Consider the following 25,388-nt stretch of genomic DNA (forward strand, 5'->3'; position numbering starts at 1 on the left):
CCCTACCTGTGTGTAACACCAGCTCTCTGCCACAGGTCCAGTAGACATGTCCCCTGGTGGAGGAGGGGAAGGAACCCGTGACATGGCCAGCTTCCCCCTTCAGCAGCAGCTTTAACACTTAACCTTTCCTACAGGGGAGCAGAGGAGTGGTTAGGCCTAATAAACAACCTTCTAAACCCCAAAATTGCCCTCGCTAGAAGCCTGTGTTTCAGACATAAAGAAGTGGATGGCTGCAAACGTTCTACTTTTAAAACTCGGACAAAACAGAGATGCTTGTTCTAGGTCCCAAGAAACAAAAGAGATCATCTGTTGAATCTGACAATTAATCTGGATGGTTGTACAGTCGTCTCAAATAAAACTGTGAAGGACCTCGGCGTTACTCTGGACCCTGATCTCTCTTTTGAAGAACATATCAAGACTATTTCAAGGACAGCTTTTTTCCATCTACGTAACATTGCAAAAATCAGAAACTTTCTGTCCAAAAATGACGCAGAAAAATTTATCCATGCTTTTGTTACTTCTAGGCTGGACTACTGCAATGCTCTACTTTCCGGCTACCCGGATAAAGCACTAAATAAACTTCAGTTAGTGCTAAACACGGCTGCTAGAATCCTGACTAGAACCAAAAAATTTGATCATATTACTCCAGTGCTAGCCTCCCTACACTGGCTTCTTGTTAAGGCAAGGGCTGATTTCAAGGTTTTACTGCTAACCTACAAAGCATTACATGGGCTTGCTCCTACCTATCTTTCCCATTTGGTCCTGCCGTACATACCTACACGTACGCTACGGTCACAAGACGCAGGGTTCCTAATTGTCCCTAGAATTTCTAAGCAAACAGCTGGAGGCAGGGCTTTCTCCTATAGAGCTCCATTTTTATGGAATAGTCTGCCTACCCATGTGAGAGACGCAGACTCAGTCTCAACCTTTAAGTCTTTACTTAAGACTTATCTCTTCAGTAGGTCCTATGATTGAGTGTAGTCTGGCCCAGGGGTGTGAAGGTGAACGGAAAGGCTGGAGCAACGAACCGCCCTTGCTGTCTCTGCCTTGCCGGTTCCCCTCTCTCCACTGGGATTCTCTGCCTCTAACCCTTTTACAGGGGCTGAGTCACTGGCTTACTGGTGTTCTTCCATGCCGTCCATGGGAGGGGTGCGTCACTTGAGTGGGTTGAGTCACTGACGTGGTCTTCCTGTCTGGGTTGGCGCCCCCTCCTTGGGTTGTGCCGTGGCGGAGATCGTTGTGGGCTATACTCGGCCCTGTCTCAGGATGGTAAGTTGGTGGTTGGAGACATCCCTCTAGTGGTGTGGGGGCTGTGCTTTGGCAAAGTGGGTGGGGTTATATCCTGCCTGTTTGGCCCTGTCCGGGGGTATCATCGGATGGGGCCACAGTGTCTTCTGATCCCTCCTGTCTCAGCCTCCAGTATTTATGCTGCAGTAGTTTATGTGTCGGGGGGCTAGGGTCAGTCTGTTACATCTGGAGTATTTCTCTTGTCTTATCCGGTGTCCTGTGTGAATTTAAATATGCTCTCTTTCTTTCTTTCTCTCTCTCTCTCAGAGGACCTGAGCCCTAGGACCATGCCTCAGGACTACCTGGCATGATGACTCCTTGCTGTCCCCAGTCCACCTGGCCGTGCTGCTGCTCCAGTTTCAACTGTTCTGCCTGCGGCTATGGAACCCTGACCTGTTCACCGGACGTGCTTGTTGCACCCTCGACAACTACTATGATTATTATTATTTGACCATGCTGGTCATTTATGAACATTTTAACATTTTAACATCTTGACCATGTTCTGTTGTAATATCCACCCTGCACAGCCAGAAGAGGACTGGCCACCCCTCATAGCCTGGTTCCTCTCTAGGTTTCTTCCTAGGTTTTTGGCCTTTCTAGGGAGTTATTCCTAGGGAGTTTTTCCTAGCAACCGTGCTTCTACACCTGCATTGCTTGCTGTTTGGGGTTTTAGGCTGGGTTTCTGTACAGCACTTTGAGATATCAGCTGATGTACGAAGGGCTATATAAATACATTTGATTTGAATTTGATTTGATTCTAAACCCAACATCAGACTGGGACTGGGCCATCAGCACTCCATTACCACATCAGCCTGGGCCACCAGCACTGCATTACCACATCAGCCTGGGCCCCCAGCACTGCATTCCCACATCAGCCTGGGCCCCCAGCACTGCATTCCCACATCAGCCTGGGCCCCCAGCACTGCATTCCCACATCAGCCTGGGCCCCCAGCACTGCATTCCCACATCAGCCTGGGCCCCCAGCACTGCATTCCCACATCAGCCTGGGCCCCCAGCACTGCATTACCATATCAGATGAAGTCACAAAATTCTACTGAAACCAGGTTAGAGGTTAAGGAACAAGGGCGATAGAGGGGGAGGAGAGAGATGGCACTGGGATGTGCTAGCCAACAACAACAGGGAAACAATTTCATATATTTCTGACTGTTAGTACAAGGCAGTCCAGATTAGAGATGTGGCAGTCCAGATTAGAGATGTGGCAGTCCAGATTAGAGATGTGGCAGTCCAGATTAGGCAGTCCAGATTAGGCAGTCCAGATTAGAGATGTGGCAGTCCAGATTAGGCAGTCCAGATTAAGCAGTCCAGATTAGAGATGTGGCAGTCCAGATTAGAGATGTGGCAGTCCAGATTAAGCAGTCCAGATTAGAGATGTGGCAGTCAGAGCATGTTGTCAGCTAGTGATGGTCAAGCAAATAACTGACCGTTAATTAACATAAACACATTTAGCGTCTCTGGCTTCCACATTCAGCGTCTCTGGCTTCCACATTCAGCGTCTCAGGCTTCCACATTCAGCGTCTCAGGCTTCCACATTCAGCGTCTCAGGCTTCCACATTCAGCGTCTCAGGCTTCCACATTCAGCATCTCAGGCTTCCACATTCAGCATCTCAGGCTTCCACATTCAGCATCTCAGGCTTCCACATTCAGCATCTCAGGCTTCCACATTCAGCATCTCAGGCTTCCACATTCAGCATCTCAGGCTTCCACATTCAGCATCTCAGGCTTCCACATTCAGCGTCTCAGGCTTCCACATTCAGCGTCTCAGGCTTCCACATTTAGCGTCTCTGGCTTCCACATTCAGCGTCTCAGGCTTCCACATTCAGCATCTCAGGCTTCCACATTCAGCATCTCTGGCTTCCACATTCAGCATCTCTGGCTTCCAGATTCAGCATCTCTGGCTTCCAGATTCAGCATCTCAGGCTTCCACATTCAGCATCTCAGGCTTCCAGATTTAGCTTCCACATTTAGCTTCCACATTCAGCATCTCAGGCTTCCAGATTTAGCATCTCAGGCTTCCAGACATAGCGTCTCTGGCTTCCACATTCAGCATCTCTGGCTTCCAGATTTAGCTTCCACATTCAGCGTCTCAGGCTTCCACATTTAGCATCTCAGGCTTCCACATTCAGCATCTCTGGCTTCCACATTTAGCTTCCACATTTAGCTTCCACATTTAGCTTCCACATTTAGCTTCCATAGCCCACAAGCCACTGATGCAGACCTTTGGAACGTCTACATTATAAAGTCTAAATCCATTTCATATCGCCTACACCTTCAAAGGCCTAAAGAAACATGATATTAAGAAAATGTAGTCTATAATTCTGAGTCTTCCTGATGTTAGGTCCTGATGTGGCTGTGCCATATGGCTGTGGGCTAAACTAGTTCATTTAGCAGGTCCTGATATGGCTATGCCATATGGCTGTGGGCTAAACTAGTTCATTTAGCAGGTCCTGATATGGCTGTGCCATATGGCGGTGGGCTAAACTAGTTCATTTAGCAGGTCCTGATGTGGCTGTGCCATATGGCTGTGGGCTAAACTAGTTCATTTAGCAGGTCCTGATATGGCTGTGCCATATGGCGGTGGGCTAAACTAGTTCATTTAGCAGGTCCTGATGTGGCTGTGGGCTAAACTAGTTCATTTAGCAGGTCCTGATGTGGCTGTGGGCTAAACTAGTTCATTTAGCAGGTCCTGATGTGGCTGTGGGCTAAACTAGTTCATTTAGCAGGCAAGATTTGCTTAGAATTCCGTGGCATTATTTCATAGTAAGAACAATGCAATTGAACATATAATTGAATAAAATAGAAAGGATACTTTCTCCCAACTGATTTCCGAGTGAGTGGGCACATGGGGCTGTTCTGTGTTAAGCAGTTAACAGGTCCTCCTATAAGCTTTATTTTGAGTTATTTATGCGACTTTAATTGTGATACAAATGTTAGGCTGTATGTTTGATTTTTAATACATTGTAAGGCTGCACGATGCGACTAATGAGGACTTGGAAAAAGTCTGATGAAAGGCATGAGCTCTGTTTCTTACGCAGGCAGCACACACACCATCAGTCTCTCATTCATAATTTCACAAGCACTCGATAGTATTCTCACACATCAGACGATTCTCAATTTAATCTGGTCTTTACATATAGCCTGGAATATATAACCCTAACCGGTAGCCTGCTCTCCTAACCGGTAGCCTGCTCTCCTAACCGGTAGCCTGCTCTCCTAACCGGTAGCCTGCTCTCCTAACCGGTAGCCTGCTCTCCTAACCGGTAGCCTGCTCTCCTAACCAGTAGCCTTTTCTCGAATAGCAACTGGGGGTTACGGGCGGTTAAGGTCTCAATATGCCAGGTAGGCTACACCATTTGTAAAGAAGATTAAAGTGCTTCATTTTAAGAATTTAGTCATAAATATTTAGTCATAAATATAGTAGCTAAGAGAAAGCTGTCATCTTCTGATGACTGGGTGTATAAGAACACGGTTCACTACACTCCGTAGGCTATGGGCTCTCCGACCATGTTCCCCCAAAAAATAATTTGCCACATGCACCGAATACAACATGAAATGCTTACTTACAAGCCCTTAACCAACAATGCAGTACTGGTCCCGTGTGGCTCAGTTGGTAGAGCATGGTGTTTGCAACGCCAGGGTTGTGGGTTCGATTCCCACGGGGGACCAGTACAGGGGGAAAAAAATGTATGAAATGTATGCATTCACTACTGTAAGTCGCTCTGGATAAGAGCGTCTGCTAAATGACTAAAATGTAAGATATAGAGTTAAGAAAATATTTCCTACATAAAATTAAAAGTAACACTAAAATAATACCGAACCTATATACAGGGGGTACCGGTAACGAGTTAATGTGCAGGGGTAAACATTAGTCGAAGTAATGTGTACAGTACAACATATGGAATCATGGAGTAACCAAAAAAAGTGTTAAACAAATCAAAATATATTTCATATTTTAGATTCTTCAAAGTAGCAACACTTTGACAGCATTGCACTCTTGGCATTCTCTCAACCAGCTTCACCTGGAATGCTTTTCCAACAGTCTTGAAGGAGTTCCCACATATGCTTTTCCTTCACTCGGTGGTCCAACTCATCCAAAACCATCTCAATTGGGTTGAGGTTGGCTGATTGTGGAGGCCAGGTCATCTGAAACAGCACTCCCATCACTCTCCTTCTTGGTCAAATAGCCATTACACAGCCTGGAGGTGTGTTGAGTCATTGTCCTGTTGAAAAACAAATGATAGTCCCACTAAGCGCAAACCAGATGGGATGGCGTATCGCTGCAGAATGCTGTGGTAGCCATGCTGGTTAAGTGTGCCTTGAATTTTAAATAAATCACTGACAGTGTCACCAGCAAAGCACCCCAAACACCATTACACCTCCTCCATGCTTCACGGTGGGAACTACACATGCAGAGATCATCCATTCACCTACTGCGCATCTCACAAAGACACGGCGGTTGGAACCAAAAATCTCACATTTGGACTCAGACCAAAAGACAGATTTCCACCGGTCTAATGTCCATTGCTCGTGTTTCCTGGTCCTTCTTATTGGTGTCCTTTAGTAGTGGTTTCTTTGCAGTAATTCGACCATGAAGGCCTGATTCACGCAGTCTCCTCTGAACAGTTGATGTTGAGATGTGTCTGCTACTTGAACTCTGAAGCATTTATTTGGGCTGCAATTTCTGAGGCTGGTAACTCTAATGAACTGATCCTCTGCAGCAGAGGTAACTCTGGGTCTTCCTTTCCTGTGGCGGTCCTCATGAGAGCCAGTTTCATCATAGCGCTTGATAGTTTTTGCGATTGCACTTGAAGAAACATTAAAAGTTCTTGAAATTTTCCAGATTGTCTGACCATGTCGTAAAGTAATGGACTGTCGTTTCTCTTTGCTTATTTGAGCTGTTCTTGCCATAATATGGACTTGGTCTATTACCAAATAGGGCCATCTTCTTTATATCACCCCTACCACATCACAACACAACTGATTGGCTCAAATGCAGTAAGGAAAGAAATTCCACAAATTAACTTTTAACAAGGCACACCTGTTAATTGAAATGCATTCCAGGTGACTACCTCATGAAGCTGGTTGAGAGAATGCCAAGTGTGTGCAAAGCTGTCATTTATTATATTTTGAATTTTATTTAACTTTCATTTAACTAGGCAAGTCAGTTAAAAACAATTCTTATTTACAATGACGGCCTACCCAAACCCTAACCCGGACGACGCCGGGCCAATTGTGCGCCGCCCTATCGGACTCCCAATCACAGCCGGTTGTGATACAGCCTGGAATCGAACCAGGGTCTGTAATGACACCTCTAGCACTGAGATGCAGTGCCTTAGACCACTGCACCACTCGGGAGCCCCATCAAGGCAAAGGGTGGCTACTTTGAAGAATCTGAAATATAAAATAGATTTAGATTTGTTTAACACTTTTTTGGATACAACATGATTCCAGATATGTTATTTCATAATTTTTATGTTTTCACTACAATGTAGAAAATAGTTATACATGAAAAAAAATTGTTTAAAAATGGAATGAGTAGGTGTCCAAACTTTTGACTGGTACTGTACATCGGTAGTGGTAAAGTGGCTATGCATGGGTTGGGGGTGTCAATGTAAATAGTCCATGTGGCCATTTGATTAACTGTTCAGCAGTCTTTTGGCTTGGAGGGTAGAAGCTTTTAAGGAGCCTTTTGGACCTACACTTGGTGGTCCCGTACTGCTCGCCGTGCGGTATCAGAGAACAGTCTATGACTAGAGTGGCTGGAGTCTGACAAATTAAGGCCTTCCTCTGACACCGCTTGGTACAGAGGTCCTGGATGGCAGAAAGTTTGGCCCCAGTGATGTGCTGGGCTGTATGTACTACACTCTGTAGTGCCTTGCGGTCAGATGCTGAGCAGTTGCCATACCAGGCAGCGATGCAACCAGTCAGGATGCTCTCGATGGTGCATTTGTACAACTTTGAGGATCTGAGAACCCATGACAAATCTTTTCAGTCTCGTGATGGGGAATAGGCGTCGTCGCGACCCTCTTCACGACTGTCTTGGTGTGTTTGGACTATGAAAGTTTGTTGGTGATGTGGACACCAAGGAACTTGAAGCTCTCAACCTGCTGGAAGTTTACATACACTTAGGTTGGAGTCATTAAAACTCGTTTTTCAACCACTCCACAAATTTCTTGTTAACCAACTATAGTTTTGGCAAGTCGGTTAGGACATCTACTTTCTGCATGCCACAAGTAATTTTTCCAACAATTGTTTACAGACAGATTATTTCACTTATAATTCACTGTATCACAATTCCAGTGGGTCAGAAGTTTACATACACTAAGCTGACTGCCTTTAACCAGCTTGGAAAATTCCAGAAAATTATGTCATGGCTTTAGAAGCTTCTGATAGGCTAATTGACATCATATGAGTCAATTGGAGGTGTACCTGTGGATGTATTTCAAGGCCTACCTTCAAACTCGGTGCCTCTTTGCTTGACATCATGGGAAAATCAAAAGAAATCAGCCAAGACCTCAGAAAAACAATTGTAGACATCCACAAGTCTGGTTCATCCTTGAGAGCAATTTCCAAATGCCTGAAGGTACCACGTTCATCTGTACAAACAATTGTACACAAGTATAAACACCATGGGACCGCGCAGCCGTCATACCGCTCAGGAAGGAGACACGTTCTGTCTCCTAGAGATGAACGTACTTTGGTGCAAAAAGTGCAAATCAATCAAATAACAACAGCAAAGGACCCTGTGAAGATGCTGGAGGAAACAGGTACAAACGTATCTATATCCACAGTAAAACGAGTCCTATATCGACATAACCTGAAAAGCCGCTCAGCAAGGAAGAAGCCACTGCTCCAAAACCACCATAAAAAAAGCCAGACTACGGTTTGCAACTGCACATGGGAACAAAGATCGTACTTTTTGGAGAAATGTCCTCTAGTCTGATGAAACAAAAATATAACAGTTTGGCCATAATGACCATAGTTATGTTTGGAGGAAAAAGGGGGAGGCTTGCAAGCCGAAGAACACCATCCCAACTGTGAAGCACGGGAGTGGCAGCATCATGTTGTGGGGGTGCTTTGCTGCAGGAGGGACTGGTGCACTTCACAAAATAGATGACATCATGAGGTAGGAAAATGATGTGGATATATTGAAGCAACATCTCAAGACATCAGTCAGGAAGTTAAAGCTTGGTCACAAATGGGTCTTCCAAATGGACAATGACACCAAGCATACTTCCAAAGTTGTGGCAAAATGGCTTAAGGACAACAAGGTCAAGGTATTGGAGTCGGCATCACAAAGCCCTGACTTCAATCCTATTGAAAATTTGTGGGCAGAACTGAAAAAGGATGTGCGAGCAAGGAGACCTACAAACCTGACTCAGTTACACCAGCTCTGTCAGGAGGAATGGGCCAAAATTCACCCAACTTATTGTGGGAAGCTTGTGGAAGGCTACTCGACACGTTTGACCCAGGTTAAACAATTTAAAGGCAACGCTACCAAATACTAATTGAGTGTATGTAAACTTCTGACCCACTGGGAATGTGATGAAAGAAAAAAAAGCTGAAATAAATAATTCTCTCTACTATTATTCTGACATTTCACATTCCTAAAATATAGTGGTGATCCTAACTGACCTAAGACAGGGAATTTTTACTTGGATTTAATGTCAGGAATTGTGAAAAACTGAGCTTAAATGTATTTGGCTAAGGTGTATGTAAACTTCCGACTTCAACTGTATGTGCAGATGAGGATGTGCAAGTAGAAATACTGGTGTGCAACAGAGCAGAAAAACCAAAACAAATATGGGGATGAGGTAGGTAGTTGGTTGGATGGGCTATTTACAGATGGGCTGTGTACAGCTGCAGCGATCGGTAAGCTGCTCTGACAGCTGACGCTTAGTGAGGGAGTTTTAAGTCTCCAACTTCAGAGATTTTTGCAATTCGTTCCAGTCGTTGGCAGCAGAGAACTGGAAGGTTAGGCGGCCAAATGAGGTGCTGGCTTTGGGGATGACCAGTGAAATGTACCTGCTGGAGCGTGTGCTATGGTGTTGCTATGGTGACCAGTGAACTGAGTTAAGGCGGAGCTTTACTTAGCAAGGGATTATAGATGACCTGGAGCCAGTGGGTTTGGTGACGAATATGTAGCGAGGACCAGCCAACGAGAGCATACAGATCGCAGTGGTGGGTAGTATATGGGGCTCTGGTGACTAAACATAAGAGAAGTGTGCACGATCTCGCCCATACGCACGCACAGTCCAGTGCGAGTTATTCCAGCCCCTCGCAGATGCCGTGCTAGAGTGGGCATCCAGCCTGGTAGGAGGATGCCTGCGCAGCGCGTCTGGTCACCGGTGCGCCTCCTAGGTCCAGGCTACCCTACGCCCGCTCTACGCACGGCAACCATCAGGCCCCTGCACAGCCCAGTTCGCCCTGTACCAGCACCCCGCTCGTACAGGGCTACTAGTTCCATCCAGCCAGGACGGGTTGTGCAGGAGGTGCGATCAAGACCGCCTGTGCGCCTCCATGGCCCAGTATTTCCAGTTCCTGCCTCTCGTGCTGACCCGGAAGTGCGAACCCCTAGTCTGGCATGTCCAGTACCAGCACCACGCATCAAGCGTCCAGAGAGTCAGCCTAGTCCTACTCAGCCTGTTCCCGCTCCTCGCACTAGCCATGAGGTGCGTGTTCCCAAACTGGCACTTCCAGTACCAGCACCACGCATCAGGCTTCCAGTTCCACTCGGCCGGTTCCTGCTTCCCGCACTAGCCCTGAGATGCGTGTCCCCAGGCTGGTACCTCCACTACCAGTCCCACGTGTTAAGCCCGGAACCGAGTGAGACGGCCCACTGTGCAGAACCGAGTGAGATGGAGGGGTGAATGGGTCTACAGTCCGGAACCGAGTGAGTCTGCCTGCAGTCCGGAACCGAGTATGTCTGCCTGCGGCCCGGAACCGAGTGAGTCTGCCTGCGGTCCGGAACCGAGCGAGTCTGCCTGCGGTCCGGAACCGAGCGAGTCTGCCTGCGGTCCGGAACCGAGCGAGTCTGCCTGCGGTCCGGAACCGAGCGAGTCTGCCTGCGGTCCGGAACCGAGCGAGTCTGCCTGCGGTCCGGAACCGAGCGAGTCTGCCTGCGGTCCGGAACCGAGCGAGTCTGCCTGCGGTCCGGAACCGAGCGAGTCTGCCTACAGTCTGGAGGGCAGTAGACCAGAACCTGAGCCACCTCCAGTATTGGTGGGTTGGGGAGGGGGGGTGTTGCACGGCTGCCACCCTCCCTTCCCTCCCTTTAGTTTAGGGGAATTATGTTTGTTTTGGGGTATTTTTATTTTTTTAGAGGTGCATCCGGGGTCTGCACCTTTGGGGGGGGGGGTACTGTCACATCCTGACCAGTAGAGGGACTATTTGTATTGTAGTTTGGGCAGGACGTGGCAGAAGGGTATTTGTTTCATATGGTTCGGGTTGTGTGTGTAGTATTAAAGGGGTGTTTGGTTTATGTATTCCAGGGTTTTAGTGTATGTTCTGGTTTTGGTTTTCTATGGTTTTCTGGTTTGTCTATTTCTTTGTTGTCTGTGTGGCTCCCGATCAGGAACAGCTGTACGTCGTTGTTCCTGATTGGGAGTCATATATTAGGAGCTTGTTTTCACCTGGGGTTTTTGTGGGTAGTTGTATTTTGCACTGCTACGTATAGCCTGTAAAACTGTCGTCTGCCGTGCTTTGTTTTGTTGTTTTTTCGTTTTCTCTTTATTTAATAAATATAAAGATGAGCATCCACATTCCTGCTGCGTTTTGGTCATCAATACACAACGACACCCGTGACAATATCGTGTAGGACCTTGAGTGTGGCTGAGGTGCAACCATGACCAGCTCGGAAACCGGAGCATAGCATAGCGGAGAAGGTACGGTGGGATTCGAAATGGTCGGTAATCTGTTTGTTAACTTGGCTTTCGAAGACCTTAGAAAGGCAGGGTAGGATAGATATAGGTCTGTAGCAGTTTGGGTCTAGAGTGTCTCCCTCTGACCGCGGCAGCTTTCCAATCTATGGGAATCTCAGACGATACAAAAGAGAGGTTGAACAGGATAGTAATAGCGGTTGCAACAATTTCGGCAGATAATTTTAGAGAGGGTCCAGATTGTCTAGCTGATTTATAGGGGGTCCAGATTTTGCAGCTCTTTCAGAACATCAGCTATCTGGATTTGGGAGAAGGAGAAATGGGGAAGGCTTGGGCGAGGTTCTGTGGGGGGTGGAGGGCTGTTGACCGGGGTAGGGGTAGCCAGGTGGAAAGCATGGCCAGCCGTAGAAAAATGCTTATTGAAATTCTCAATTATAGTGGATTTATCGGTGGTGACAGTGTTTCCAAGACTCAGTGCAGTGGGCAGCTGGGAGGAGGTGCTCTTATTCTCCATGGACTTTAGTGTCCCAGACTTTTTTTTCAGTTTGTGCTACAGCTAGCCTTAGCTTTCCTAACTGCATGTGTATATTTGTTCCTAACTTCCCTGAGAAGTTGCATATCACGGGGGCTATTCGATGCTAATGCAGAACGCCACAGGATGTTTTTGTGCTGGTCAAGGGCAGTCAGGTCTGGAGAGAACCAAGGGCTATATCTATTCCTAGTTCTAAAATTTTTGAATGGAGCATGCTTATTTAAGATGGTGAGGAAGACACTTCTAAAGAATAACCAGGTATCCTCTACTAACGGATGAGGTCAATATCCTTCCAGGATACCCGGGCCAGGTCGATTAGCAAGGCCTGCTCGCTGAAGTGTTTTAGGGAGCGTTTGACAGTGAGGTGTGGTTATTTGACCGCAGACCCATTACGGCTGCAGGCAATGAGGCAGAGATCTTGGTTGAAAACAGCAGAGGTGTATTTGGAGGGCAAGTTGGTTAGGATGATATTTATGAGGGTGCCCGTGTTTATGGATTTGGGGTTGTACCTGGTAGTTTCATTGATTATTTGTGTGAGATTGAGGGCATCAAGCTTAGATTGTAGGATGGCAGGGGTGTTAAGCATGTTCCAGTTTAGGTCACCAAGCAGCACGAGCTCTGAAGATAGATGGGGGGCAATCAATTCACATATGGTGTCCAGAGCACAGCTGGGGACAGAGGGTGGTCTATAGCAAGCGGCAACGGTGAGAGCCTTGTTTCTGGAAAGGTGGATTTTTAAAAGTAGAAGCTGAAATTGTTTGGGTACAGACCTGGATAGTAAGACAGAACTCTGCAGGCTCTCTCTGCAGTAGATTGGAACACAGCCCCCTTTGGCAGTTCTATCTTGTTGGAAAATGTTATAGTTAGGGATGGAAATGTCAGGGTTTTTGGTGGTCTTCCTAAGCCAGGATTCAGACATGGCCAGGACATCCAGGTTGGCAGAGTGTGCTAAAGCAGGGAATAAAACAAACTTAGGGAGGAGGCTTCTAATGCTAACATGCATGAAACCAAGGCTTTTACGGTTACAGAAGTCAACAAATGAGCGCCTGGGGAATAGGAGTGGAGCTAGGCACTGCAGGGCCTGGATTAACCTCTACATCACCAGAGGAGGAGTAGGGTAAGGGTACAGCTAAAGTCTATCAGGACTGGTCGTTTGGTGCGTTCAGAACAGAGAGTAAAAGGAGCAGGTTTCTGGGCACGATAGCATAGATTCAAGGCATAGTGTACAGACAAAGGTATGGTAGGATGTGAGTACATTGGAGGTAAACCTAGGCATTGAGTAATGATGAGAGAGAGATAGTCTCTAGAGACATTTAAACCTGGTGATGTCATCGCATATGTGGGAGGTGGAACTAAATGGTAGTTTAAAGCATATTGAGCAGGGCTAGAGGCTCTACAGTGAAATAAGACAAGTAATCACTAACCAGGACAGTAATGGACAAGGCATATTGATATTAGGGAGAGGCATGCGTAGGGGTCCAGTGAGTGGGTGGGCTGGCTGGAGACACACGGCGATTCAGACAGCTAGCAGGCCGGGGCTAGCAAGCTAGCAGAAGGGCCTTAGAGGGACGTCTCGACGGAGGAAAGTCTGTTTTAGCCTCCTCGTGCGGTGACGTCAATAGACCAGTCGTGATGGATTAGTAGGGTTCCGAGTAGCAGAGGGGTCCAAGTCCAATTGGCAAAATAGGTATAGCGGCCGAAGAAATTGGGTTAAGAAATTTAAATATGGGTCGGTAGTCATTTAGGCAGGTCACCTTAGTGGCACTATGATGGTCTGCTTAAAACATGTTGGTATTACGGACTCGGACAGATTGCACTTAGGACATTGAACTCGTCATTACATGTTGTTGGCAAGCATGTGAATGGTTTGTGTCTGGAGTGTATGGTCGATGAAACGATGGAGCGTGTGTTGTTATATTGTTGTAAGTATGTTGAAGAGAGGGAAAGATTGAAGTGTAGGGTCATTGAGGTTGGACGGGGTTGGACGGGGGTTGGAAGGGATTTGGGGGATGGGGGAGGGTCTATTAGAAGTTAGTAGGGCTCTTTTTTATTTTCTCAGAAGTACTGAGTTAGGTAGGAGAATTTAGACATGTTGTAAACCGTGAATGACCACACTCCAGCACAATAGGTGGCGGCATGCACCTCATCATTGGTTTGCGGGCCGCCATTATATCATAGAAGAAGACCATGAGACATCCCGAAAATCGGTCTTCTCACAAAATCGTCTGTAGCATCCAAACAGCTTGGCCTATAAACTATTATGACCCTCTGTGTAACCGATGTGAAATGGCTAGTTAGTTAGCGGTGGTGCGCGCTAGTACCATTTCAATCGGTGACGTCACTCGCTCTGAGACTTGAACTAGGGTTTCCCCTTGCGTCGCAAGGGCCGCGGCTTTTGTGGCGCGATGGGTAACGATGCTTCGTGGGGTGTCAGTTGTTGATGTGTGCAAGGGTCCATGGTTCGAGCCCAGGTTGGGGCGAAGAGAGGGACGGAACCTTCACTGTTATATATGGAAAGATGAGACTCTCACGAACAGGTGCATGGTGTTTTCTGGTTTGCTCTACAACCCCAACAAGCGTCTCGGTTCAGCCGATCTGCCAACTTCTGTCTGTAGCGTCCGAACAGTTCGGGCTTCACACTAATATGACTCCTCTGTGGTCCCGGTCGGAATATTATCGCTTTTTTACGAGAAAAATGGCATAAAAATGGATTTTAAACAGCGGTTGACATGCTTCGAAGTACGGTAATGGAATATTTAGACATTTTTGGTCACAAAATGCGCCATGCTCGTCACCCTTCTTTACCCTTTCGGATAGTGTCTTGAACGCACGAACAAAACGCCGCTATTTGGATATAACGATGGATTATTTGGGACCTAACCAACATTTGTTATTGAAGTAGAAGCCCTGGGAGTGCATTCTGACGAAGAAAACCAAAGGTAATAACATTTTTCTTATAGTAAATCTGACTTTGGTGAGTGCTAAACTTGATGGGTGTCTAAATAGCTAGCCCTGTGATGCCGGGCTATCTACTTAGAATATTGCAAAACGTGCTTTCACCGAAAAGCTATTTTAAAATCGGACATAGAGTGCATAGAGGAGTTCTGTATCTATAATTCTTAAAATAATTATGCTTTTTGTGAACGTTTATCGTGAGTAATTTAGTAAATTCACCGGAAGTTTGCGGGGGGTATGCTAGTTCTGAACGTCACATGCTAATGTAAAAAGCTGGTTTTTGATAGAAATATGAACTTGATTGAACAAAACATGCATGTATTGTATAACAATGTCCTAGGTGTGTCATCTGATGAAGATCATCAAAGGTGAGTGCTACATTTAGCTGTCTTCTGGGTTTTTGTGACATTATATGCTAGCTTGAAAAATGGGTGTCTGATTATTTCTGGCTGGGTACTCTGCTGACATAATCTAATGTTTTGCTTTCGTTGTAAAGCCTTTTTGAAATCGGACAGTGTGGTTAGATTAACGAGAGTCTTGTCTTTAAAATGGTGTAAAATAGTCATATGTTTGAGAAATTGAAGTAATAGCATTTCTAAGGTATTTGAATAACGCGCCACAGGATTCCACTGGCTGTTACGTAGGTGGGACGATTTCGTCCCGCCGGCCCTAGAGAAGTTAAATGTATTTGGCTAAGGTGTATGTGAACTTCGACTTCAACTGTACGTACAGTCACTGTGGGGACAACGTCATCAATGCACTTATTGATGAAGCCAGTGACTGATGTGGTGTATTCCTCAATGCCATCAGAGGAATCCCGGAACATATTCCAGTCTGTGCAGCAAAACAGTTCTGTAGCTTAGCATCCACATCATCTGACCACTTCTGTATTGAGCGCGTCACTGGTACTTCCTGCTTTAGTTTTTGCAGGAATCAGGAGGATAGAATTATGGTCAGATTTGCCAAATGGAGGGCGAGGGAGAGCTTTGTACGCATCGCTGTGTGTGAAGTAAAGGTGGTCTAGTTTGTTTTTTCTCCCTCTGGTTGCACATGTGGTAGAAGTGAGGTAAAAAGGACGTAAGTTTTCCTGCATTAAAGTCCCCGGCCACTAGGAGCACCGCCTCTGGACGAGCATTTTCTTGTTTGCTTATGGCCTTATAGATTACTACGGAAAATACAGATAAATAAAACTCTTGGTAAATAGTGTGGTCAACAGCTTATCATGAGGTATTCTAACGCAGGTGAACAAAACCGAGACTTCTTGGGCCTATAGGCTACGTTTGCAGATTTGGCCACTTTAGTAGCGATACCAACCTTATCAAAACACATAGGCCTATGAGCTAGACTACATGATGATACCAACCTTATCAAAACACATAGGCCTATGAGCTAGACTACATGATGATACCAACATTATCAAAACACATAGGCCTATGAGCTAGACTACATGATGATACCAACCTTATCAAAACACATAGGCCTATGAGCTAGACTACATGATGATACCAACATTATCAAAACACATAGGCCTATGAGCTAGACTACATGATGATACCAACCTTATCAAAACACATAGGCCTATGAGCTAGACTACATGACGCATGTGACTGATTATGAAGGGACCATTATCCTGCACCTGTTAGAACAGTTTCCGTTTCTATTTTGAGCTGCTTTTGAAAGCAAAAGTCAAGTTGAAAACATTGGCATTGTTGAATTAGATTTTCATAACGGCAAGCTAGGACTGATGGTTTGGTTTACTAGCTCGTCCGTTTGGTTACCACGGCCACTACTGTAGCCATCTAATAAAACTTGCAAGCTTCTTCAATGGATGTTGAACACATTTCTACCTGCAAATTAACACATTTCTAGCGGCAAATGCGTTAAATTATAGCCATGGTATAAAATGCAACACCACGTCGCGGAACACACCTTCCATGTCGCTCATTATTTTCCATAGAACGCAATGCCCCTGTTCACTATCCCTTTTATTTTGTTTATCTTGAATGTGTTTTTTCACTTTATCAGTTACATTTGGTAATGAATTGAGTCAGTTCCTGTGAGAGTTGGGATATACAGCAGCTTCAGAAAGTATTCACACCACTTGACTTGTCCAAATGTTGTGTTATGGACTGAATATAAAAAAAATGGATTAAATTGAGATGTGTGTAGGCCAGTAACACAAATACCCCATATTGTCAAAGCGGAATTATGTTTACACATTTTTACAAATTAATTCAAAATGAAAAGCAATAGCTTTTAACATGATTTTTGAATGACTACGTCATATCTGTACACCACACAGAGATAATTGTAAGGTCCCTCAGTCGAGCAGTGAATTTCAAACACAGATTCAACCACAAAGACCAGGGAGGTTTTTCAACACCTTGCAAAGCACACCTATTGGTAGATGGGTAATATTTTTTTTTTAAAGCAGACATTGAATATCCCTTTGGGAAAGGGGGGATACCTAGTCAGTTGGAAAGGGGGGATACCTAGTCAGTTGGAAAGGGGGATACCTAGTCAGTTGGAAAGGGGGGATACCTAGTCAGTTGGAAAGGGGGGATACCTAGTCAGTTGGAAAGGGGGGATACCTAGTCAGTTGGAAAGGGGGGATACCTAGTCAGTTGGAAAGGGGGGATACCTAGTCAGTTGGAAAGGGGGGATACCTAGTCAGTTGGAAAGGGGGGATACCTAGTTAGTTGGAAAGGGAAAGGGGGATACCTAGTTAGTTGGAAAGGGGGATACCTAGTCAGTTGGAAAGGGAAAGGGGGATACCTAGTCAGTTGGAAAGGGGGGATACCTAGTCAGTTGGAAAGGGGGGATACCTAGTCAGTTGGAAAGGGGGGATACCTAGTCAGTTGGAAAGGGGGATACCTAGTCAGTTGGAAAGGGGGGATACCTAGTCAGTTGGAAAGGGGGGATACCTAGTCAGTTGGAAAGGGGGGATACCTAGTCAGTTGGAAAGGGGGGATACCTAGTCAGTTGGAAAGGGGGGATACCTAGTCAGTTGGAAAGGGGGGGATACCTAGTCAGTTGGAAAGGGGGGATACCTAGTCAGTTGGAAAGGGAAAGGGAGGATACCTAGTCAGTTGGAAAGGGGGGATACCTAGTCAGTTGGAAAGGGAAAGGGGGATACCTAGTTAGTTGGAAAGGGGGATACCTAGTCAGTTGGAAAGGGAAAGGGGGGATACCTAGTTAGTTGGAAAGGGGGGATACCTAGTCAGTTGGAAAGGGGGTATACCTAGTCAGTTGGAAAGGGAAAGGGGGATACCTAGTTAGTTGGAAAGGGGGGATACCTAGTCAGTTGGAAAGGGGGGATACCTAGTCAGTTGGAAAGGGGGGATACCTAGTCAGTTGGAAAGGGGGATACCTAGTCAGTTGGAAAGGGGGGATACCTAGTCAGTTGGAAAGGGAAAGGGGGATACCTAGTCAGTTGGAAAGGGGGGATACCTAGTCAGTTGGAAAGGGGGGATACCTAGTCAGTTGGAAAGGGGGGATACCTAGTCAGTTGGAAAGGGGGGATACCTAGTCAGTTGGAAAGGGGGGATACCTAGTCAGTTGGAAAGGGAAAGGGGGATACCTAGTTAGTTGGAAAGGGGGGATACCTAGTCAGTTGGAAAGGGGGGATACCTAGTCAGTTGGAAAGGGGGGATACCTAGTCAGTTGGAAAGGGGGGATACCTAGTCAGTTGGAAAGGGAAAGGGGGATACCTAGTCAGTTGGAAAGGGGGGATACCTAGTCAGTTGGAAAGGGGGATACCTAGTCAGTTGGAAAGGGGGGATACCTAGTTAGTTGGAAAGGGGGGATACCTAGTCAGTTGGAAAGGGAAGATACCTTTTTGGTTGGTCATACTAACAGAACCAGGAAGGGGATACCTAGTCAGTTGTACAACTGAATTCATTCAACTGAAATGTGTCTTCCACATTTAACCCTCTGAATCAGAGAGGTGGGGGGGGGGGCTGCCTTACAATTGACATCCACATCTTCAGCGCCCGGGGAACAGTGGGTTAACTGCCTTGCTCAGGGCCCGGGGCACAGTGGGTTAACTGCCTTGCTCAGGGCCCGGGGCACAGTGGGTTAACTGCCTTGCTCAGGGCCCGGGGCACAGTGGGTTAACTGCCTTGCTCAGGGCCCGGGGAACAGTGGGTTAAGTGCCTTGCTCAGGGGCAGAACAGCAGATTTTTGCCTTGTCAGCTCGGGGTTTCGATCCAGCAACTTTTCGGTTACTGGTCCCACGATCCTACCCGCCAGGCTACCCAAGCATGGTGAAGTCATTAATTACATGATGGATCAACAACATTATAGTTACTCCACAATACTAACCTAATTGACAGAGTGAAAAGGAAGCCTGTACAGAATAAAAATATTCCAAAACATGCATCCTGTTTGCAACAAGGCACTAAAGTAAAACTGCAAAAAAATGTGGCAAAGATATGAACTTTATGTCCTGAACAAAAAAGTGTTATGTTTGGGGCAAATCCAACACATCACTTAGTACCATGCTTCATATTTTCAAGCATGGTGGTGGTTGCATTATGTTAAAACACAATGCCAAATCTACACTGGAGATGAATTCACCTTTCAGCAGGACAATAACCTAAAACACAATGCCAAATCTACACTGGAGATGAATTCACCTTTCAGCAGGACAATAACCTAAAACACAAGGCCAGATCTACACTGGAGATGAATTCACCTTTCAGCAGGACAATAACCTAAAACACAAGGCCAAATCTACACTGGAGTTGATTGCCAAGATGACTTTGAATGTTCCTGAGTTGTCTAGTTACGGTTTAGACTTAAACTGGCGTGAAAATCTATGGCAAGACTTCAAAATGGCAGCCTAGCAATGATCAACAACTTGACAGAGTTTGAATAATATTTTGAAGAATGTGCAAATATAGTGCAATCCAGATATTTAAAGCTCTTCGAGCCTTACCCAGAAAGACTCACAGCTGTAATCGCTGCCAAAGGTGATTCTAACAGGTACTGACTCAGGGGTAGGAATAATTATGTAAATTTGAGATATTAGCGTTATATTTTTCATAGATATTTAACACATTTTAGATTTTTTCTTCCACTTTGACTTCATAGTATTGTGTTGTTCGTTAAAAAAAGATGCCACCTTGTAACAAAATGTGGAAAAGCCAAAGAGCGGGACCCCTTTCTGAAGGCACCTGGTTGTCCAGCCCTAGTCTTTACCACCCTGACGAACGCTGTTGTAGACACAACACTTCTGTGTTTTTTATTTTTTATTCTTGCCATGAATAAGCCGTAAAACAATACAGCCTTTTACATTTTTCCACTACATGAGAGTGCCTTGATTACGTCTGTAAGTTTGTTTGCACAAAGGCTTTTCGGTCATTGTTTGCTATCCAGCATCAACTTCTTGTTGATCTATAGTATTTCATGATCAAAGACCTCACAGATTTACTGTAAACCCAAAGAACCTCTCCTGTGTCTCTGCATTCGCCATGATGTCAGAGTGCAGTTTTGGAGAAGCCTAGTTAACGGTCAAGTCCAGCCCAGACCACACTAGCCCAGACCACACTAGCCCAGACCACACTAGCCCAGACCACACTAGCCCAGACCACACTAGCCCAGACCACACTAGCCCAGACCACACTAGCCCAGACCACACTAGCCCAGACCACACTAGCCCAGACCACACTAGCCCAGACCACATTACAGGAGCACTATTACTGTCATAATGCACTAAGCGATACCACCATTAAATATCCTTCCTCACAAAATGTGCACTTCTTCACTTCCCTGATCTGAAAGGAAATGAATGGGGAAAATAAATATGGTGGAAACTCACTCTAGCCAATTATTTTAGATTTGTGTGAATTAGAGAACGAGTGCGAACTTCAGGAGAAAGAAGATTATTATTGGGACGCGCTGCATGACCCATCTCAACAGTCTCATCATCTAGCTGTGTTTCATGTCTCAACAGCTCTGAAACTTTCAAACTTCTGCTTGCTTCTTACCTGCCCGGGCATACCCTTCTAATTTATACTGGTGAGGACAACAAAACACACCCATCATCCCTAACCCTTCTAATTTAGACTGGTGAGGACAACAAAACACACCCATCATCCCCAACCCTTCTAATTTATACTGGTGAGGACCACAAAACACACCCATCATCCCCAACCCTTCTAATTTATACTGGTGAGGACAACAAAACACCCATCATCCCTAACCCTTCTAATTTATACTGGTGAGGACAACAACACACCCATCATCCCCAACCCTTCTAATTTATACTGGTGAGGACAACAACACACCCATCATCCCCAACCCTTCTAATTTAGACTGGTGAGGACAACAAAACACACCCATCATCCCCAACCCTTCTAATTTAGACTGGTGAGGATAGAATCCAAACACACCCATCATCCCTAACCCTTATAATTTAGACTGGTGAGGATAGAATCCAAACACACCCATCATCGCTAACCCTTCTAATTTATACTGGTGAGGACAACAAAACACACCCATCATCCCTAACCCTTCTAATTTATACTGGTGAGGACCACAAAACACACCCATCATCCCTAACCCTTCTAATTTATACTGGTGAGGACAACAACACACCCATCATCCCCAACCCTTCTAATTTATACTGGTGAGGATAGAATCCAAACACACCCATCATCCCTAACCCTTCTAATTTATACTGGTGAGGACAACACAACACACCCATCATCCCCAACCCTTCTAATTTAGACTGGTGAGGACAACACAACACACCCATCATCCCTAACCCTTCTAATTTAGACTGGTGAGGACAACAAAACACACCCATCATCCCCAACCCTTCTAATTTAGACTGGTGAGGATAGAATCCAAACACACCCATCATCCCTAACCCTTCTAATTTAGACTGGTGAGGACAACAAAACACACCCATCATCCCCAACCCTTCTAATTTATACTGGTGAGGATAGAATCCAAACACACCCATCATCCCCAACCCTTCTAATTTAGACTGGTGAGGACAACAAAACACACCCATCATCCCCAACCCTTCTAATTTAGACTGGTGAGGATAGAATCCAAACACACCCATCATCCCTAACCCTTCTAATTTATACTGGTGAGGATAGAATCCAAACACACCCATCATCCCCAACCCTTCTAATTTAGACTGGTGAGGACAACAAAACACACCCATCATCCCCAACCCTTCTAATTTAGACTGGTGAGGACAACAACACACCCATCATCCCCAACCCTTCTAATTTAGACTGGTGAGGACAACAACACACCCATCATCCCTAACCCTTCTAATTTATACTGGTGAGGATAGAATCCAAACACACCCATCATCCCCAACCCTTCTAATTTAGACTGGTGAGGACAACAAAACACACCCATCATCCCCAACCCTTCTAATTTAGACTGGTGAGGACAACAACACACCCATCATCCCTAACCCTTCTAATTTATACTGGTGAGGACAACAACACACCCATCATCCCTAACCCTTCTAATTTATACTGGTGAGGATAGAATCCAAACACACCCATCATCCCCAACCCTTCTAATTTAGACTGGTGAGGATAGAATCCAAACACACCCATCATCCCTAACCCTTCTAATTTAGACTGGTGAGGATAGAATCCAAACACACCCATCATCCCCAACCCTTCTAATTTATACTGGTGAGGACAACAACACACCCATCATCCCCAACCCTTCTAATTTATACTGGTGAGGACAACAACACACCCATCATCCCCAACCCTTCTAATTTAGACTGGTGAGGACAACAAAACACACCCATCATCCCCAACCCTTCTAATTTATACTGGTGAGGACAACAACACACCCATCATCCCTAACCCTTCTAATTTATACTGGTGAGGACAACAAAACACACCCATCATCCCCAACCCTTCTAATTTATACTGGTGAGGATAGAATCCAAACACACCCATCATCCCCAACCCTTCTAATTTATACTGGTGAGGACAACAAAACACACCCATCATCCCTAACCCTTCTAATTTAGACTGGTGAGGATAGAATCCAAACACACCCATCATCCCCAACCCTTCTAATTTAGACTGGTGAGGATAGAATCCAAACACACCCATCATCCCTAACCCTTCTAATTTATACTGGTGAGGACAACAAAACACACCCATCATCCCCAACCCTTCTAATTTATACTGGTGAGGATAGAATCCAAATCCACCAGAGTATGAATAACTTGATATGCATTGTAACATATCCACTACGTTTCTATCATGACGTTAAGTTGGTAAGAAATCAGACCTGTCAGACTGTACTCACCAGCAGATCTTGATAGGAATGCTTATATTTCATGCTATTGTTGGGAATCCCATGTACGCACCTCTCAGGACGAGTGATCAAAGTAATGGTTAGAGATCCGAGTTCCCTAGGACCTAGGTTATCACTGACTGCTTCATGGTGCTGTCTAGAGATCCCACTCTGAGGAAAGAACATAACCAACAATTAGACACTTGTTGGGACGATCAAAAAATCAGTTGGATGTAAAACCCTTTTGTCGTCTGGGCCTGAACAGAAGTGACTTTCAAAAAGCAGCATTGTCCTGACATGGCTACAGATCAACCAACACCCTGATAACAGCCAACAGAAATAATGTCAGAATAAGATAAATCTATTCCATATATAGATATATATATATATATATATCTTGTCATATCTCTTAGAAGCATGTAGGACTTGTCAAATGACACAGCTGTAGTCTGATGTTTTGGAGCAAGCTAGCTAGCTAACGTTACTGGATGTTAGCTCTCAAAATGTTCACTTAATGTTTACCTGGGATCCCACATAAAACATAATTGTAGCTAAGAGCTTTATGAATGTCAGTTGGTGAAATGTGAGAATTAGTTTGCTTTATAAGTGCCACATCTTTCAAACAAAACTAGCTAGTTAGCTAGTCATCTCCGGGTTAGTTAGTCGCGCATAGCTAGCCAGCTAAGGACCGGTCTCTTATCATTTCTGACATGTCAGCTAGCAATATAGCCGGCTAGTTTATCCTTTTGTTTTAGGACAAACGTATTTGCTGTCCGCCTACGGTTAATTTGACAATATGCAGCCAGAAGATGTCATCTTTATTTGGCCCAGAATCGGTGCTGAGGTTGTTTGTGTTGGCTAGCTAACGTTAGCTGTTTTGAAGCTAACGTTAAAAATCAGCAAGATTGAAAATAGCTAGCTAGACTGCCCTCTAAGTAGTTAGGACTAGCTAGCTTGCTAAATGTTTGGTAAACTGGCGAAACTGTATTATGACTATGTACTGTAGCATAGCGTCACGCTAGCTAACGTCTAAATAGTTGATTCCTCTGCGAGATAGCTATCAAAACTCCAACTAAATAACTGGTTGACTAACTTAACGTTAACAATAACATAGTGGCACAACTAATGGCTAGCTGGGAAGTATAGTTAGCTAGCGTTAGCGTACACTGTTATGCTTGACCAGGCCTGGCTAGCTAACAGTAGCTTATAAAATCACTGTTGCTAATCTAATTGGTCAATATCAAGCTTGGAAACAAAGGCGCTTCAGCATATTCTCCTTGAAAAACACTGGTGTTACCAACTACCATTGGTACACTAGTTACAGATGCTCAATTACAAACACAATGATTGGTAACTGAACTACAAGACTTGTTCGATAATGTTTTAGGGTTAGGGTCCAACGAAATGCTTATTCTAATGGAAAAAGGTTAGCTAGCTAGGGGGAAATGGAAAAAAATACAATGTTTTGACTACGAACCTTTCATTTCCATGCTTCCACTAAATGCAACGAATCGTATCTCAGCCATTCATTTCACCATCAGTTATTTTGCTAAACAATGTAAAACTGCGTTTGAAACATTCTAGATACGTAAGATGTATAGCTATATGTTTTTCAAAGTCTACCATGCTAGGCTAGTTGTAGCCTTGTGTGGTGGCGACAGATCAACTAGCTTCTCCCCTGCAGACAACGCGTGCGCGGTAGTAGTTGTAAATGGCAAACTTCCTGGTCTCATCAGCAGATGATTTCTGTGGTGTGTTTTATTTACCCTGCTCTGCTCTGCCGCTTTCACAACCACTGGGAACAACGGAAAAATACAAGGTCAAATCATGACGTCAGTGATGTTCAGGTCGGGAAGTTGGAGCTCTAGAAAGAGACCCGAGTTCCCGACATGGAAATCCGAGTTGGATGACCGACCGTTCAAATCGATTTTTTCCCCAGTCGGATGTCGCTTTTTTTCCGAGTTCCCTATTGTTTTGAACGCACTGAAGTCGGAGATTTCACAGTTCCCAGTTGTTTTGAACGCGGCATCACTCAGTGGAGGGAAAAGTACTCAATTGTAATTTTTTTATTTATTTAATTTCACCTTTATTTAACCAGGTAGGCTAGTTGAGAACAAGTTCTCATTTACAACTGCGACCTGGCCAAGATAAAGCAAAGCAGTGCGACAAAAAACAACACAGAGTTACACATAAACAAACATACAGTCAATAATACAATAGAAAAGTATATATACAGTGTGTGCAAATGGAGTAAGGAGGTAAGACAATAAATAGGCCATAGTAGCGAAGTAATTACAATTTAGCAAATTAACACTGGAGTGATAGATGTGCAGATGATGATGTGCAAGTAGAAATACTGGTGTGCAAAAGAGCAGAAAAGTAAATAAAAACAACATGGGGATGAGGTATGTAGTTGGATGGGCTAT

At 45.0% G+C, this 25,388-nt stretch overlaps 1 protein-coding gene across 3 annotated transcripts in view; it reads right to left on the reverse strand.

Moving 5' to 3' along the window:
* Positions 1-24,701, reverse strand: part of LOC106591786 (speckle-type POZ protein-like A) — a 37,237-nt gene extending 12,536 nt beyond the window's left edge. Inside the window, exons 1-3 of one of the 3 annotated variants that reach the window (XM_045707360.1) lie at positions 24,440-24,701; positions 23,036-23,133; positions 7-128 (exon numbers count right to left, since the gene is read on the reverse strand). In XM_045707360.1, coding sequence (XP_045563316.1) covers positions 7-84 — 78 coding nt within the window. In that variant the 5' untranslated portion in view covers positions 85-128; positions 23,036-23,133; positions 24,440-24,701. Of the gene's footprint in view, positions 1-6; positions 129-22,974; positions 23,134-24,439 lie in introns of all 3 variants that reach the window. The other 2 variants (XM_045707361.1, XM_045707362.1) reach the window with 2 other exon arrangements.
* Between the last annotated feature and the right edge of the window lie 687 nt (positions 24,702-25,388).

Source organism: Salmo salar, chromosome ssa25, assembly GCF_905237065.1.
Source record: "Salmo salar chromosome ssa25, Ssal_v3.1, whole genome shotgun sequence".
Classification (NCBI taxonomy): Eukaryota; Metazoa; Chordata; class Actinopteri; order Salmoniformes; family Salmonidae; genus Salmo; species Salmo salar.